This window comes from Impatiens glandulifera, chromosome 3, assembly GCF_907164915.1.
Source record: "Impatiens glandulifera chromosome 3, dImpGla2.1, whole genome shotgun sequence".
NCBI lineage: Eukaryota > Viridiplantae > Streptophyta > Magnoliopsida > Ericales > Balsaminaceae > Impatiens > Impatiens glandulifera.
In genome coordinates this window covers 7,711,277-7,724,446 of record NC_061864.1, presented here as the reverse complement: position 1 = coordinate 7,724,446, position 13,170 = coordinate 7,711,277, and the positions used below count along the sequence as shown (strand labels likewise).

Below are 13,170 nucleotides of genomic sequence, written 5' to 3'. Positions count from 1 at the left end.
AAAAATTAAAAGATAAAATAAATAAATTAATAATTATAACTCGATTTTCAAGGAAACTATTTTAATGAAAATGGATGATCACGTTAATTCTTCTTCATTAATTTTTTTTTTAATAAATATAATGATACTTAGATAAAAACTATAAAAAAATAATAAGAGTCTAAAATCTACATTACAAAAACCCATAGCTAGCTCTTATGAGTTTTTTTACGAAAAACATTGTGTCACTTATATTTATTTCAATAATTTTTTATTGTTACACAAAAAAATAATTAAGGTTTCAAAATTAATTATAAATTACCAAAATTGCAACAATAGATTTTAATTGCAAAACCTAATAACTCTAACTCAAGTAGAAACTATTTTGTTCAATAGATAAACAAATTTAATGTTAAGTTTTTATTAAAAATGTTCTTGATGGTAACTAATCAAACTATTTTCTTTCAAAAGAATATTATTCGAAATGACCAAAAATATACCATATGAATGTAAAATACGGCCGATTTCAAATAATATTAGTCTTAAACATCATTTAAATTTTAAAATAAAAATTAAACCTTTAACTTTGGTCTCTTAATAATTAATTATTGTCACTTGAACTTACTTAATGAATTGTTTATAATATATATTATAAAAAGAATTAAAACTCAAAATAATATAAACTGATTAAAAATACCCCTCTGTTCTAATTTTTTTAAAATAATATGGTTCTTACAAATATGACAAGATCAATTATAACATTTTGTTCAATAATTTTAAAAAGTGTAAATTTTGTTTCAGTGGATTTATAGATCAAAACACTGTACTTACTTAAAAAATTGGGAACATACGATCCCATTCGATTCATACAGTTTAAGCTCAAAAGATTAGATTAGATTAGAAGGGAAGGGAGATATGTATAATCTATTAGTCTGTCTAATCCTTATAAAGACTTCATATATATTTAAGGTGGGACATATATCAGTGTCTCAATATTTTTTAGCTAAGAAAAAAAAAAGAAAACTAAATATAGATATGCAAGAGTTTCAATAGTTACAGTCTAATAGAAAATAAATAAATAGAAATTAGCTAGCTAGATTAGAATAACATATATATATATATATATATATATATTAATAAAGAGTCAAGCATATAAGGTTATTGACCACCACTGTTTCATGTTGTTTGCATGTCTTCCTCCGGATTGATATATATAAATTATATATATATGTTGTATTGCTTCTGACCTGTCTCCGAATCTGCCTGAAACCTTAATAAAAGCTCCCCCTGTCTTCCACATTCTCCACTCTCTCTCTCTTCTGTGTCTGGTATTAGGGTTTAGTGGGGGAATGGATGGATGATTTATTAATTAATTAATTAATTTTCTCCCAAAAAACAAGCAACGAAACGAAACCCACTTTCATTAACTATCACTCTCTTTCTTCTTCTTCACCTTCCTGTGAAGAGTGAAGAAGACCCTATTTAATTTCCCATTCTCCATTCTTTTCTTTCATTTACTCTCCCTCCCTCCCACTCCCTATTACTAATAATGGCTGACATCCTCAATAACAATAACAACAACAACCAAGGACCTGCTTTCTGGCTTCCGCCGGACTTCCTCTCCGACGAAGACGATGCCGACGACTTTCTCATCCCCACCGCCGCCCCCGAAGACACATTTCTACACCACTCCTACTTTTCTTCTTTCCCCCAAAAACCTCCTTTTAATTACTCATCCCCCTCTCCTCCTCCTCCTCCTCATCATCAGCAGATCATGGACACCACCGACCGTCTTTTCATTGCCGCCGCCGCCTTATCTTCTACTTATTTTCCATGTTGCCCTTCCAAAGTAACTAATTACCACCCACTTCTTCCATTCTTCTTCTTAATTAATACCTTGCCATTTCATCTCTAATTTTTTTCATTTTCTTTCTTCAGAAGCAACAGCTGATTTCGCCTCTACCAGGAATCATCGGTGGTACCACCGGACGAATTTTCAAGACTCCAAATGGCTTTCTCTTTCCTCACCGCCCTTCACCGCCTCCAAAGAATCCTCCTCCTCCTCCTCTCGTTGCTGCCCTCTACGCTGCTGACTATAATAAGGTGTCACTCCCCCTTTTTACCCTTCTCTGTTCCTTTTTTCTGTATCTAACAATAACTAACTTGATGAAGTTTTCATTTTGTTATTAGGGTTTGCCGCTAAAACACAACATCTCTCCCATAAAGACTAACAACAGAGATGTTTACTGTTCACAGCAAAAGTTCATGCTCCAGAACAACAGACAAGGAAACAGAGTAATCGGTTATGGCGGTTCTGAGACAACAGTGGCTTCTCCTCCACACTCCTCTGCTGCTGCATGGCCTCCCCTGTCTCAGCAACGGCTAAATCCGCCTCCTCCTCTCAACGATGGATCTCATCAAGTGAAGAGAAAGTGCGCCGGAACCGGCGTGTTTTTGCCCCGACGATACGGAACCCCTCTTTCAGATTTTCAAAATAAACCAGGTAAAGTTTTGTACTTGAATCCTTTAACATTACTGTTTGTATTCTTTAGTTAAAACCCTTTTGTTTATTTGTGCAGATTTGGCGATTCCTTCGGATCAGGTACCGATGAGGAAGAATCCTGTTCTCTTTGAGAGCCCTTTCATCCAAAATCTAGGTATAAAACAGACTTAGAAAGAATTATTGAGTAGAGTTGATGTTCCTTAACTGAACTGTGTTTGATTTTGGGTAGATGCAGCAGCCATGGCAGCAAGAAATAGGAAGGTGCAGTTGATGAATCCACAGCAGAGACTAAGTTTCGGGACAGATGAATTGTGTCTTCCTCAAGAATGGGCTTACTGAAATTTCTATATTCTCTTTTGTTTGACTGCCATTTAATCGGTTTCAGATGAAGAAGAAGATGAAGAAGAGTTTTGCAATTAATAATATTAATAATAATAGTTAGTTAAATCCAGGTTTAGGTCTTTTTCTTTTTGTTGATTTTGTATGGAAAGGAAAGGAAATATAAGTTAGTATGGTTTTGTTATAAGTAATAAATTTAAATAAAACTCTAAATTTCTTTACTCCACTTATGTTTCTGTTCTTATTATCCATTCTTATTCATATAAAGATTTTTTATTTGGAAAAACTTCCCACTTTCAACCTCTGGAAATAACATAAACATAAATTTATGCATGTAATAAAACTATTAAAATAAACTAAAGAAAGATTGAAATTCTTTTGCTTGGATCTATCTGCTCGGGTTCGCGTGAAGAAGAAGTGTGTAGTAGAGTAGTAGTAGTCTAGTCTTATCTACATTGGGGCCCACTTTTCTTTTTTTAAATCTTTCTGCCATTTTGATTTGAATCGGATGGTCAAATGCTCAGTATGCTTGCTTCTCTCGTGAAAAAAGAAAGTATTAGGTCTTGTTTGGTAGTTGAAAGTGTTGGTGGGTTCAATGGATTCATTTCAAATTATTACTATTTGTGTGAAATGTAGATATAAATGTGGTGATTCTATTTCCTTTTGCTTGTCACATAGTGGGACCAAAATTCAATAAAACCTGTGTACGAGTTTGGTGCATTAAAAACCCTTTCCAAACAAGCCCACAACAGCTATATTACTACTTTGTTATTAGCACTAGTTATTTTAAGGAATAAAAAGGACAATAATAGTAATAGGCCTTACCTAAACTTTAATTAAAATTACTCCACTAATTTTACTCTCTTTTTTACTTTCTTTATTTATATCTCCCATTCAAATAAATGTTCATTATTTATATATATAAATTGCAAATGAGAGTCTTCACTTAGCCTGATTTGAATAAGTTTAGTATGATAAAGGTGTGGATCTAAAAACAAGGAAAACCATATAATAAATAATAATACATCTACAACAAATGAGCACAAAATTATTGTTTTAATTGAAGCATCAACTTACAGATCTAAATGCAGGAATATGAAATTGCTTCTAACCAAAACCATCATTTAAGTTATAATATCTCACTAGATGTATGCAAATTTAAAACTTGTAAACAAGGGGGAGGAGAGGTTTGGTTTGACGCTTACATTTCTCTTACAATAATAGCCGACCAAAAATAACTTGGGGAAACAGATGAATCAAGCTCAAGCGCGCCTTTTACTCAACCGCCATGAATTGGGTTCATGGTACCTGTCGTAAAGTGGTTCAATGCGCTCTTGGCGTTTGCGCTTGCTCATTTTGGTAGGGTCGGACACTTTGAAGAACCTGGGGGCTAATTCCACAAGCCATTTGGGATCAATAACGGTGACCTCTCTCATGTACTCTTTGGTTGTCATTACAAGCTCGTGGTAAATGACCCAATCAGGTTGTCTCTGGAATAAAGCACTGCTTGGATGGATATAAACAGGCTGGTTTTCGACCAATGTCCTGTACCCTTCTTGAGGGTCCTTTCTTGCTCCATGGAAGAAGAATCCTGCTGCTATTGCTTTCCTTATCTTTGTGAAGTTCCGGCCAGCACTCACCACGTCCAGTTTATACCTAAAATAACCAAACACCATCATTCAGACACAAAATTTGTAAATAAAATACACATTTTATCATACCAAAATTAATTAACCTTTTTTCTGAACAAATATATTAAAATAAAAGATTCAGTGTCAACTAGATGCAGACTTCCCATTTAGGTCAAACAATGATCATATTGGGGTTGGGGTGTATTTTGATTTGTAATGTAACAGTTTGCTTTTCCCAATGTAGATGCATTTGAAAATGGGGCTGGGCGTATTCAGGCCCAAATCCATATTACAAACTGGTATACACCTAAAAATAGTCAGTACAACTGTCCAAGTTTCAGGGTAATCAGACGGTTGGATAATCGACAGAAGGCATTTGAAGGTAACGGTGATCTCAATGGTAGCCTAGACCTTTTTTGATGAAGGTGTATCCAAATAACCTCTTATTCCATCAAGAATCAAATATTCAAATCATCAACTAAAATACCTATCATTTAATATTTTTTTAAAAATAAATAAAAAAACATTTTAGTCATTTAACCTAAAAACTATTTATTTTTATCAAAAAAACTACACCAAACAGGCTCATAGACAGCCACAACTATATTCCAAATGTATCTAGATGATTATCTTCATAGTTAAACAGTTTACACTAGCCTAGAGATCTGAGATTTGTAGAAGAAATATAGACGAGATTAAGAATGGCCTAAACCTGATAGAAGATAATCCAGATTCAATAACTACTTCATTCAATACTGAATGTTCCATAGTCTACTACTTATAAAACAACTAACCCACCAAACCTACTAACTTACTATACTAATTACCATACTACCCTATACTATTACTAATATATCATACTACCACCATTAGATCACTGTAACTCAGCTAGGTCCCATTGACATAGTATAACTCTAACTTTTAAGATGTGTACACTATAAACAAAGTTAATTTACGAAAAGAAAACACAGCATGGAATCAATCGATAGAAATGAGATAAATAAAGAAGTAAATATAAGCTATAATAGAAAAATAAACAGTAGTCATACTTGTCCATTATAGTGAGGAGCTGCTTACGAACATCTTGAGCCCTCCTCAATGACCGTGATTGGACAAAGTTCTCAAAACACCAAGGGCCCGAAAAATTCTTCGCCTTCCAAGCTTCGTAGACTGCAAGCAAAGTCAAGTGATCACCCTCAGGCTGGAAAAACTTTGCCTTCTTCTGGTCTGCCTGTGCCTGCTTTTCCCTCGGTCTATAGAAAATATTACCCGTCTGAATCATGGCAATAATAGTCAGGATCTCCTCGCTACATCCAAGATCCACACTCGCGAGAAGCATCTTCGACAATGGTGGCTCCAATGGAAATTCAGCCATCTTCCTTCCTAATTTAGTCAGAAGTCCCTCCTCATCCAATGCACCCAGACTATAGAGCTGTTCCATGGCAGAAATAAGGGCTTGAGGGGTAGGCGGGTCCATGAAATCAAAAGATAAAAGATCGTTAATTCCCATTGCTTTCATGTTAAGTGTAACTGTTCCAAGGTTTATCCTCTGGATTTCTGGAATAGATGTTGATGACATTTCATTGTGAAAAGCACTCTCTGTATAAAGCCGGTAGCATTTTCCAGGCCCTGTTCGTCCAGCACGCCCTGCCCGTTGTTTCGCTGAAGCTTGAGAAATGGGAGTTATGATCAATGAATCAAGGCCTTGTTTGGGATTATATACATTTTGTTTCGCAAATCCAGGATCAATAACATAATATATCCCATCAATTGTTAGGGAAGCCTCAGCAATATTAGTTGCTACTACCACCTTCCTCTTCCCTGGAGGAGCCGGTTCAAAAATCCTTGACTGCATTTCACTAGGAAGTGCACTATAGACCGGGAGAATAATCAACTCGGGCACATTTTTCCCTAAGCCTTTCATCCTCTCGTAAAGACACTGACATGCATGGTCGATCTCTTCTTGACCAGTCAAGAAAAGGAGGACGTCTCCTTCAGGCTCTGTCAAGTGGATCTGTAATACAGTAATTAAAGATGCGTCCAGATAGTCGGATTCAGGCTGTTTGGTGTAAAGAATCTCGACAGGAAATGTTCTTCCGGGGATTGTAAAGATATTGCAGTTGAAAAAATAGCCTGAGAATTTTTCTGCATCTAAAGTAGCGGAAGTGACAATCAAGCGAAGATCGGGCCTCCGTTTAACAAGCTGCTTCAGCAAGCCAAAAAGAACATCAGTGTGAATTGTCCTCTCGTGAGCTTCATCAAGCATTACAACCGAGTATTGAGACAATTCCTCGTCAACTAGAATCTCTCGCATAAGCATACCATCAGTCATATACTTGATCACTGTATCGGGCCCAGTACAGTCCTCAAACCGAATAGCATATCCAACCTCTTCTCCCAAACGACACCCAAACTCTTCAGCCACTCTCTTTGCCACAGACATTGCTGCGACTCTACGGGGCTGAGTACATCCAATCTTACCTTTGGTAGTATACCCAGCCTCGGCTAAATACTGAGTCACCTGAGTTGTCTTACCTGAGCCCGTTTCACCAATTACAACTAATACCTGGTTATCATGGACAGCTTGGACCAATTCATTCTTCAGCTTGTAAATGGGCAAGCTTTGTCTCTGGTCCTGAATGGAAAGCTTTGATCTCTGCCCAAATGTTAAAGCTTTTCCATAAGCATCCTTTTTCCACTCAGGCATGTCATAGGCCGATAAACCAACACCTCTAAGCTCCTGGGCTAGATGCCTCTCACCCGTCTCAGGCATTGGATCTTCCCACGGACGATTAAGATCTTTTGGAATGGAATCCAGCATTGTCCTTTGTTGTTGTTCCCTAACTTCTCTACGCTCCTTAATAAGGGCGGATTGGAGCGCAGCTGCACGACTTAAAGATCCCTCTGGATTCTTGAAAATCTTGACAGGTGACATGTCCACTGAGTATCGGCTCTGTCCTTGCAAGAAGGCTGGCTCATCTTCGTTTAACTCAATCTCGAGCTCCTCCTCAGGTCCCTCTTCTTGATATAGCAATCCATCTGCCTCATCGTCATACATAGGATAATCTTTTACACCCATAACACCAGAAGCAATCAATTGTTGAGCTTCCCATTTCTCCGGTGAGCTCATTCTTTTCAATGGTCTTCGACTACGTGATGGAGCAGCATCGTCCTCGTCAGTGATTCGAATGCCTGAAAGTCCAGTTTTTGTGGTGGGACCACCACCACGACTTGCTCCAGAAGGATTAGTCCGTGAAGCATCTTCATCTGAACTCTTCTTTAGAGGGAGTAGATCCTTACCAGTATCTTGATCAACGTCTCGCATAGAAAGACTAAGCTTCTGACCTGAAACTGAAATTACCTTCACAAATACTTCTTGATCTCGTTTTACAAAGTCCTTGGCATTACTAATCCTCCTAGTGGCAATCTGTGAGACATGAACAAGCCCTTCTTTTCCCTTAAAGTCACTGAGTTGAACAAAGCAACCTGTGTCCATAACTCTGGACACTCGGCCTTTGTATACCTTGTACAGTTCCGGCTCATCGGAATGATATCTCTCATTCCTTCTGTCTCTCCTTTCATCAACCTCTCTATTGTCTCCATCTTCATCATGCCCATTTCTTCTACTCTTGTCATGACGATCTCTATGCCTCCCCCGACCCTTGTCTTCTTCATCATGGTCTCTATACCGACCATTTGTGTCATCTTTATCTCTCTCCCTGTGTCTAGATCTCATGTCCCTGTCCCTATCCCTATCTCTGTCCCTGTTTCTGTCTCTATCCCCATCTCTTCCTCTGCTTCTATCTAAATCATTATGCTTCTTAAGATCCTCATTTTCATGCCCTCTGTGCTTCTCCTTGGTCTCCAGTTCAATCTCTCTCTCCAACTCCTTCACCTTATCTTTACTGTCAGCGATCACTAGAGCTGGGAAACTAGAGTTCTTACCATCACCACCGGCTTCTTTTTTTCCATCTTTAGTGGACTTCGACTTGGGCTTGGGCGGCAAGATAGCATGAATAATCTTCTGCAATGTCATGACAAAATAATCTGGCATCTCAGCCCCATTTTCTTTCAATTGCTTGTCAAATTCCTCAACTGTCTCGCAGTTCCTACCCAACTCAATTATAAACTCAGCCAGTACTTTGTCTCCGAACCCCAAATGGGATTCGAGCTCTGCACAGACCTTCGACACCAAAGATAGATACTCTAGCTTTTGCAAACCGCTGGCATGAGAATCCATTCTCTTATCCTAAAAAAGATAAAGTATAAAAAATTCAATTAGAAAAGAAAGGAATAGAGAATCTATTGAAAAGTTTTATAGAGGTATCTTTTGTGAAACAATATCCTTATGTGAAAGTGACCATTGTTGATTTATGTAAATACAAACTTGTAATGATCAATTACCTTCAATGTTAGTGAAACCCTAATTCAGGTCCCGGAGAAAAAGCTCGGATATAGAGAGGTCGTGATGGAGGTGACACTATAACTCTTCTTAAACTTCCCGCAGCAAAGATAGATTGTTGATGTAAGGTGGAGTCAACTATCATGTAGAAAATTATCAGATTAAAATGAGTTCATTTTCGAGAAATTCAACAAATAAACCTTGCAGATGTTTGATAATTTCAAAGGCCCTCTTGTATCCAATTTGAAAAACAATATGCATAACTTCATTCCAAATGCATTTATCTAGTTTAGTACTATATCTTGGACGTTTCATCAAGTCAAGAATCAAATACAAAATTAGATTATAAATGAAGAACAAAATCTGGAATTCCTAATTTTTGAAAAAAGTTTATAAATTCTGAATTTCAGTTCTGTTACGTTTGAGAGATGATTATATTCAAGCTTTGATTTCATTACAAAGAAGAAAAGTTAAAACAGAGAAGTTCCTTGCAACAGTTTTTACAACGAATCTTTTTTAAACCGCCAAACAAAGTTCTACCTATTTTCCGAAACTAAAATTTCAGCAACGATTAAATATTTATTCACAGTCAAAACACTTTCAACTAGGAACAACAACATCGACTCATGAAATATCAAACAAGCATCAATCAATTTCAAATCAAATTCATTCCAAATTTCACGTATACAAAGTTGAATAGCATTCTTAAAATTAATCTCAAATCCTAAACATATTTCTAGTTCTCCTAGCCTTTATCTAATTGAAGGAATCAAAAACTAGCTAGGGCTTCAAGGAATCTTACAGATTAGGAATCAAATAGAGCTTTCTTCAACCGCGAGTCCCTGACCAGATAAGCCGCTGCCGACTCATGCTCTGGAAGCTGCTGTTCTGTTACAGAGTTGGGATTCCTTTGCTCCGGTCGCCTGGAGCTCAAATGAAGATCTCCTCTCCGTTCACCGAAGGGTCCTCCTTTATATATCTTAGCAGAAAAATGCTCATTTTTATATATATTCGTTCATTGAAGGCCCATTTATATATATATCTGGATTCAGCGAAGAGCCCAAAAAAGAAAATCAGCTCTCTAAGGCTCGTTTTAATTACATTTAGGCCCATTTTAAATAAGCCTGCAAAATACGGGTTTTGACCTTTTTTTTAAAAAAAATAAAGAGTTATTTCTCTATTTCTTACTAACGGTTATTCATTTAGTGGCGGTTTAGACTATTTTGAAAACAAAAATTATAATCCACGGTATTTTTAATAAAAATTAAATTCAAAATATTTGACTCTTAAACAAGGTTATTGTCCGCTACTACTAAAAACTATAAAATTTATAGAAAAAAAAATGTTTTAAGTGAGTTTCAATAAATATATAAAAAACACATGTTGAATATATAATGTATTATTGAAAATTATTATAATAAATTCATAATATTAAAAAAATCATTATATATTATAATTATATTTTAATATTTTATTATTTTATTATTTTATTATTTCAATGTAGGAATTTATCATTATCTCTTAAAGTTGTGACTTTCAATCAAATAGATTTTAAGTGAGAATTACATTTAAGGCATGTTTAGTTATTTTTTTTTTATTTTGGAAAAGAAAAATATTATGGATATTTGGTTATTTTTATAATTTTTTTGAAAAATATAAATTTATATTAAAAATGATGAAAATCCTTTGAGTACAACGTCAAAAATATGACATAAAGAGAAAATAAATAAAATTAAAAAATATTACTCAATAGGTTATCGAGCTCGTAAGTTCTAAAAAAAAACGATTAACTTCTCGGCGAATTTTACCGACTTTCCAAAATGAATCTCATAAACTATCATAATAATAACATTATGAATGATATGCATCAGACAACAACGATCAGTAAAAGTTTGAAAATTTCTCTCTCCAACTAGATAGTCCACCAAAAAATAATTGGAATGGTAACTTAATTTTGTAGGTCTTAAAAAGAAAAGGGTTGGACTTATGACTAAATACATAAAGAAGAAACGAAGATTTAATTGATCTAAAACACACGGCGATAGGGCCGATGTAATTGAGTCGACTAGAGGGTTCAGAACTCTGTAGCTCGACCAACGCCATATTAACTGCATCAATCCAAATTTATCAACAATTACTCAAAGACTCTGGCATTACTCAATGGATTTTGTTGATACTCCACAAAAGATTCCAAATATAATCACCCCTCGACAATGCCAAAGTAAGTGAGTTGTCAATTCAACCTTCTTGTGACACATACGACAACGACTAACAATAATACAACATTTTTTTCATGTACATATCATCTGTAAAAATTTCACCGTGAATAACGCTTCATCCAAAGAACGAGAACTTGGATGAAATCTTTGACTCCTAAAGTTTTCCCAACAAAAATTATATAAACTCATCTTAGCAACCCACATGATACTATCTATGTCTTGCAAGCGCATAACGTCTTTTTCAAACAAGAACACTTATTTGCGTCATACCAAAAGTAAATTCTATTATGAGACGAATTCTCTATAATGTTTAATCTTCTTTTATATATAATTCGGATACTGAAACCATTAGATCGAGGATCAAACATGTCCTTAATTGTGCCATTTAAAAAAAATCTGACAACAGATTAAACATGTAGTCCGTAAACACACTTAACCATTTAACTAGGGGCATAACTTGCCGTCTGACGGGCTCGAACCCAGGACATTATGGTAAAAATATTCACATTTTGTTGCAGCTAGACTAGAAAAAGATATTAAATGGGGCAACAAATTAAGTATTTAGCCCGCAAATACACTTAATCGTTTGACTAGACGCAGAACTTGTCACCTAACGGACTCGAACCCAACACCTTAGGATATGTTGTTACTATAACATAAAAATGTTCTAGATACCTCTTGTTGCAACTAGGCTAGAAGAAGAGATTAATTATAACATTTATACTTATATTAATGAAATCCAGCTTAGAATAAGTTGTAACGAACATTTTTATATTTCTATTGAAGATTCTAGATGATTTTCTCCACTCTTACACCTATTCCTTGTTCACTTTGGCAATTTATTGTCTATCTAAAATTTCAACTATTTTTCTCATTTTACTCATCTTTTCATTTACTTTATTAAAATACTCATTTTTATATATCCATTTAATTCATTTAATTAATTTATTTTACACATAAAATATATTAAATAAATATTAAAATAATATTTATATATATTATTTTTACTTGATTTAAAAATATAATTAAAGTTAAACCTACTAAATTAAATAATTAAAATGGATATTATAAAATATTAAACAGTAAAATAAAATAAATTACATATATTTTAAAATAAAATACATTACATAAATGTTAAAATAAAATACATTACATAAGAATATTTTATTTTAGTGTATAATATTTTATTTTAGTTTATAATATTTATTTGAATTATTTTATTTAATATGTTTAGTTTTAATTATATTTATAAAATTAAATAAAAATAATATATATGTGTTATTTTAATATTTATGTAATATATTTTAATTTAATATATAATATTTAAATTATATAATTAAATATTATTAATATTAGTTATATATATTATATTTATAAAATAAAGTGAGCAGTGAATTTAGAGGGAGTGAATTTAGAGGGAGACAAATATAATTAATAGGTTAATTAATGATTTAAAAAGAAAATATGAATATTTTAATAGAAAAAATCCAATAGAAATACAATAGTTTCACTGTAAAAAACTACTACAATAGCGAACTAAACAAATTACCTGAATCACACTTATCACCAACTTTCAAAAGAAGTAGTCGAGTCAAAAACTCGAAGAAAGCTCACAAAGAATAAGAAAAACTTTTGGAATTCTATAGTGAAAATGATAAGATGGTGTGTAGAAAAGAATTAGAATGAATGGATATATATAATTGGAAATTAAACTTTAAATCACTCGTCAATTCTTTAATCCAATAGCCACTAATCCATCAATCCAATGGTTATCTTGCATGCTTTTTGATTACATTGACATTAATCTTTATTAAGAGAATGCAATTTAAATCTAACAATAAGTATTTTATAGTTACATTAATAATTAACAACATTTGTTAATTGTCTCGTTCAAGACATAATAATTAATTGTAACAATTAACCAATTATTTTTATTTGAATTAAATTCTTCATTAATTCACATTTAAATTTAATGTGAATTTCATTTAATTTAAATTTAACCTTAATTCATATTTGAATTTGTTGTGAATTTCATTTTATAATTAAATTTTACAATTAATTCACATTTAAATTTGATACGAATTTCATTTGCATAAA

The 13,170-nt window shown here is 33.7% G+C and overlaps 2 protein-coding genes across 3 annotated transcripts; one reads left to right on the top strand and one right to left on the bottom strand.

The window, feature by feature from the left end:
* The first annotated feature begins 1,287 nt into the window (after positions 1-1,287).
* LOC124932679 lies at positions 1,288-3,047 on the top strand. 2 transcript variants are annotated; one of them, XM_047473345.1, is made up of 5 exons: positions 1,288-1,828; positions 1,918-2,082; positions 2,170-2,482; positions 2,559-2,636; positions 2,718-3,047. In XM_047473345.1, exons 1-5 carry the CDS (start codon positions 1,529-1,531, stop codon positions 2,819-2,821), a joined length of 960 nt encoding a protein of 319 aa, XP_047329301.1. In that variant the 5' UTR covers positions 1,288-1,528; the 3' UTR covers positions 2,822-3,047. The 2 variants fall into 2 exon arrangements, with proteins under 2 accessions (XP_047329301.1, XP_047329300.1); XM_047473344.1 differs by having other exon boundaries at positions 1,290-1,828; positions 2,712-3,047.
* Positions 3,048-3,858: 811 nt separating this feature from the next.
* Positions 3,859-9,815, bottom strand: LOC124929455 (probable pre-mRNA-splicing factor ATP-dependent RNA helicase DEAH5). The gene is made up of 4 exons (XM_047469817.1): positions 9,657-9,815; positions 8,857-8,992; positions 5,502-8,701; positions 3,859-4,477 (listed from the first exon to the last, which is right to left on the bottom strand). Exons 3-4 carry the CDS (start codon positions 8,690-8,692, stop codon positions 4,084-4,086), a joined length of 3,585 nt encoding a protein of 1,194 aa, XP_047325773.1. The 5' UTR covers positions 8,693-8,701; positions 8,857-8,992; positions 9,657-9,815; the 3' UTR covers positions 3,859-4,083.
* Positions 9,816-13,170: the final 3,355 nt, after the last annotated feature.

Bases quoted from the DNA above. Each gene is read 5' to 3' on its own strand.
- LOC124932679 (XM_047473344.1), top strand. From the start codon at position 1,529: ATGGCTGACATCCTCAATAACAATAACAACAACAACCAAGGACCTGCT. The intron at 2,083-2,169 runs GTGTCACTCCCC...TTTTGTTATTAG, and splicing joins ACGCTGCTGACTATAATAAG to GGTTTGCCGCTAAAACACAA. The intron at 2,637-2,711 runs GTATAAAACAGA...GATTTTGGGTAG, and splicing joins CCCTTTCATCCAAAATCTAG to ATGCAGCAGCCATGGCAGCA.
- LOC124929455 (XM_047469817.1), bottom strand. From the start codon at position 8,692: ATGGATTCTCATGCCAGCGGTTTGCAAAAGCTAGAGTATCTATCTTTG. The intron at 4,478-5,501 runs GTATGACTACTG...TGGTTATTTTAG, and splicing joins CTCCTCACTATAATGGACAA to GTATAAACTGGACGTGGTGA.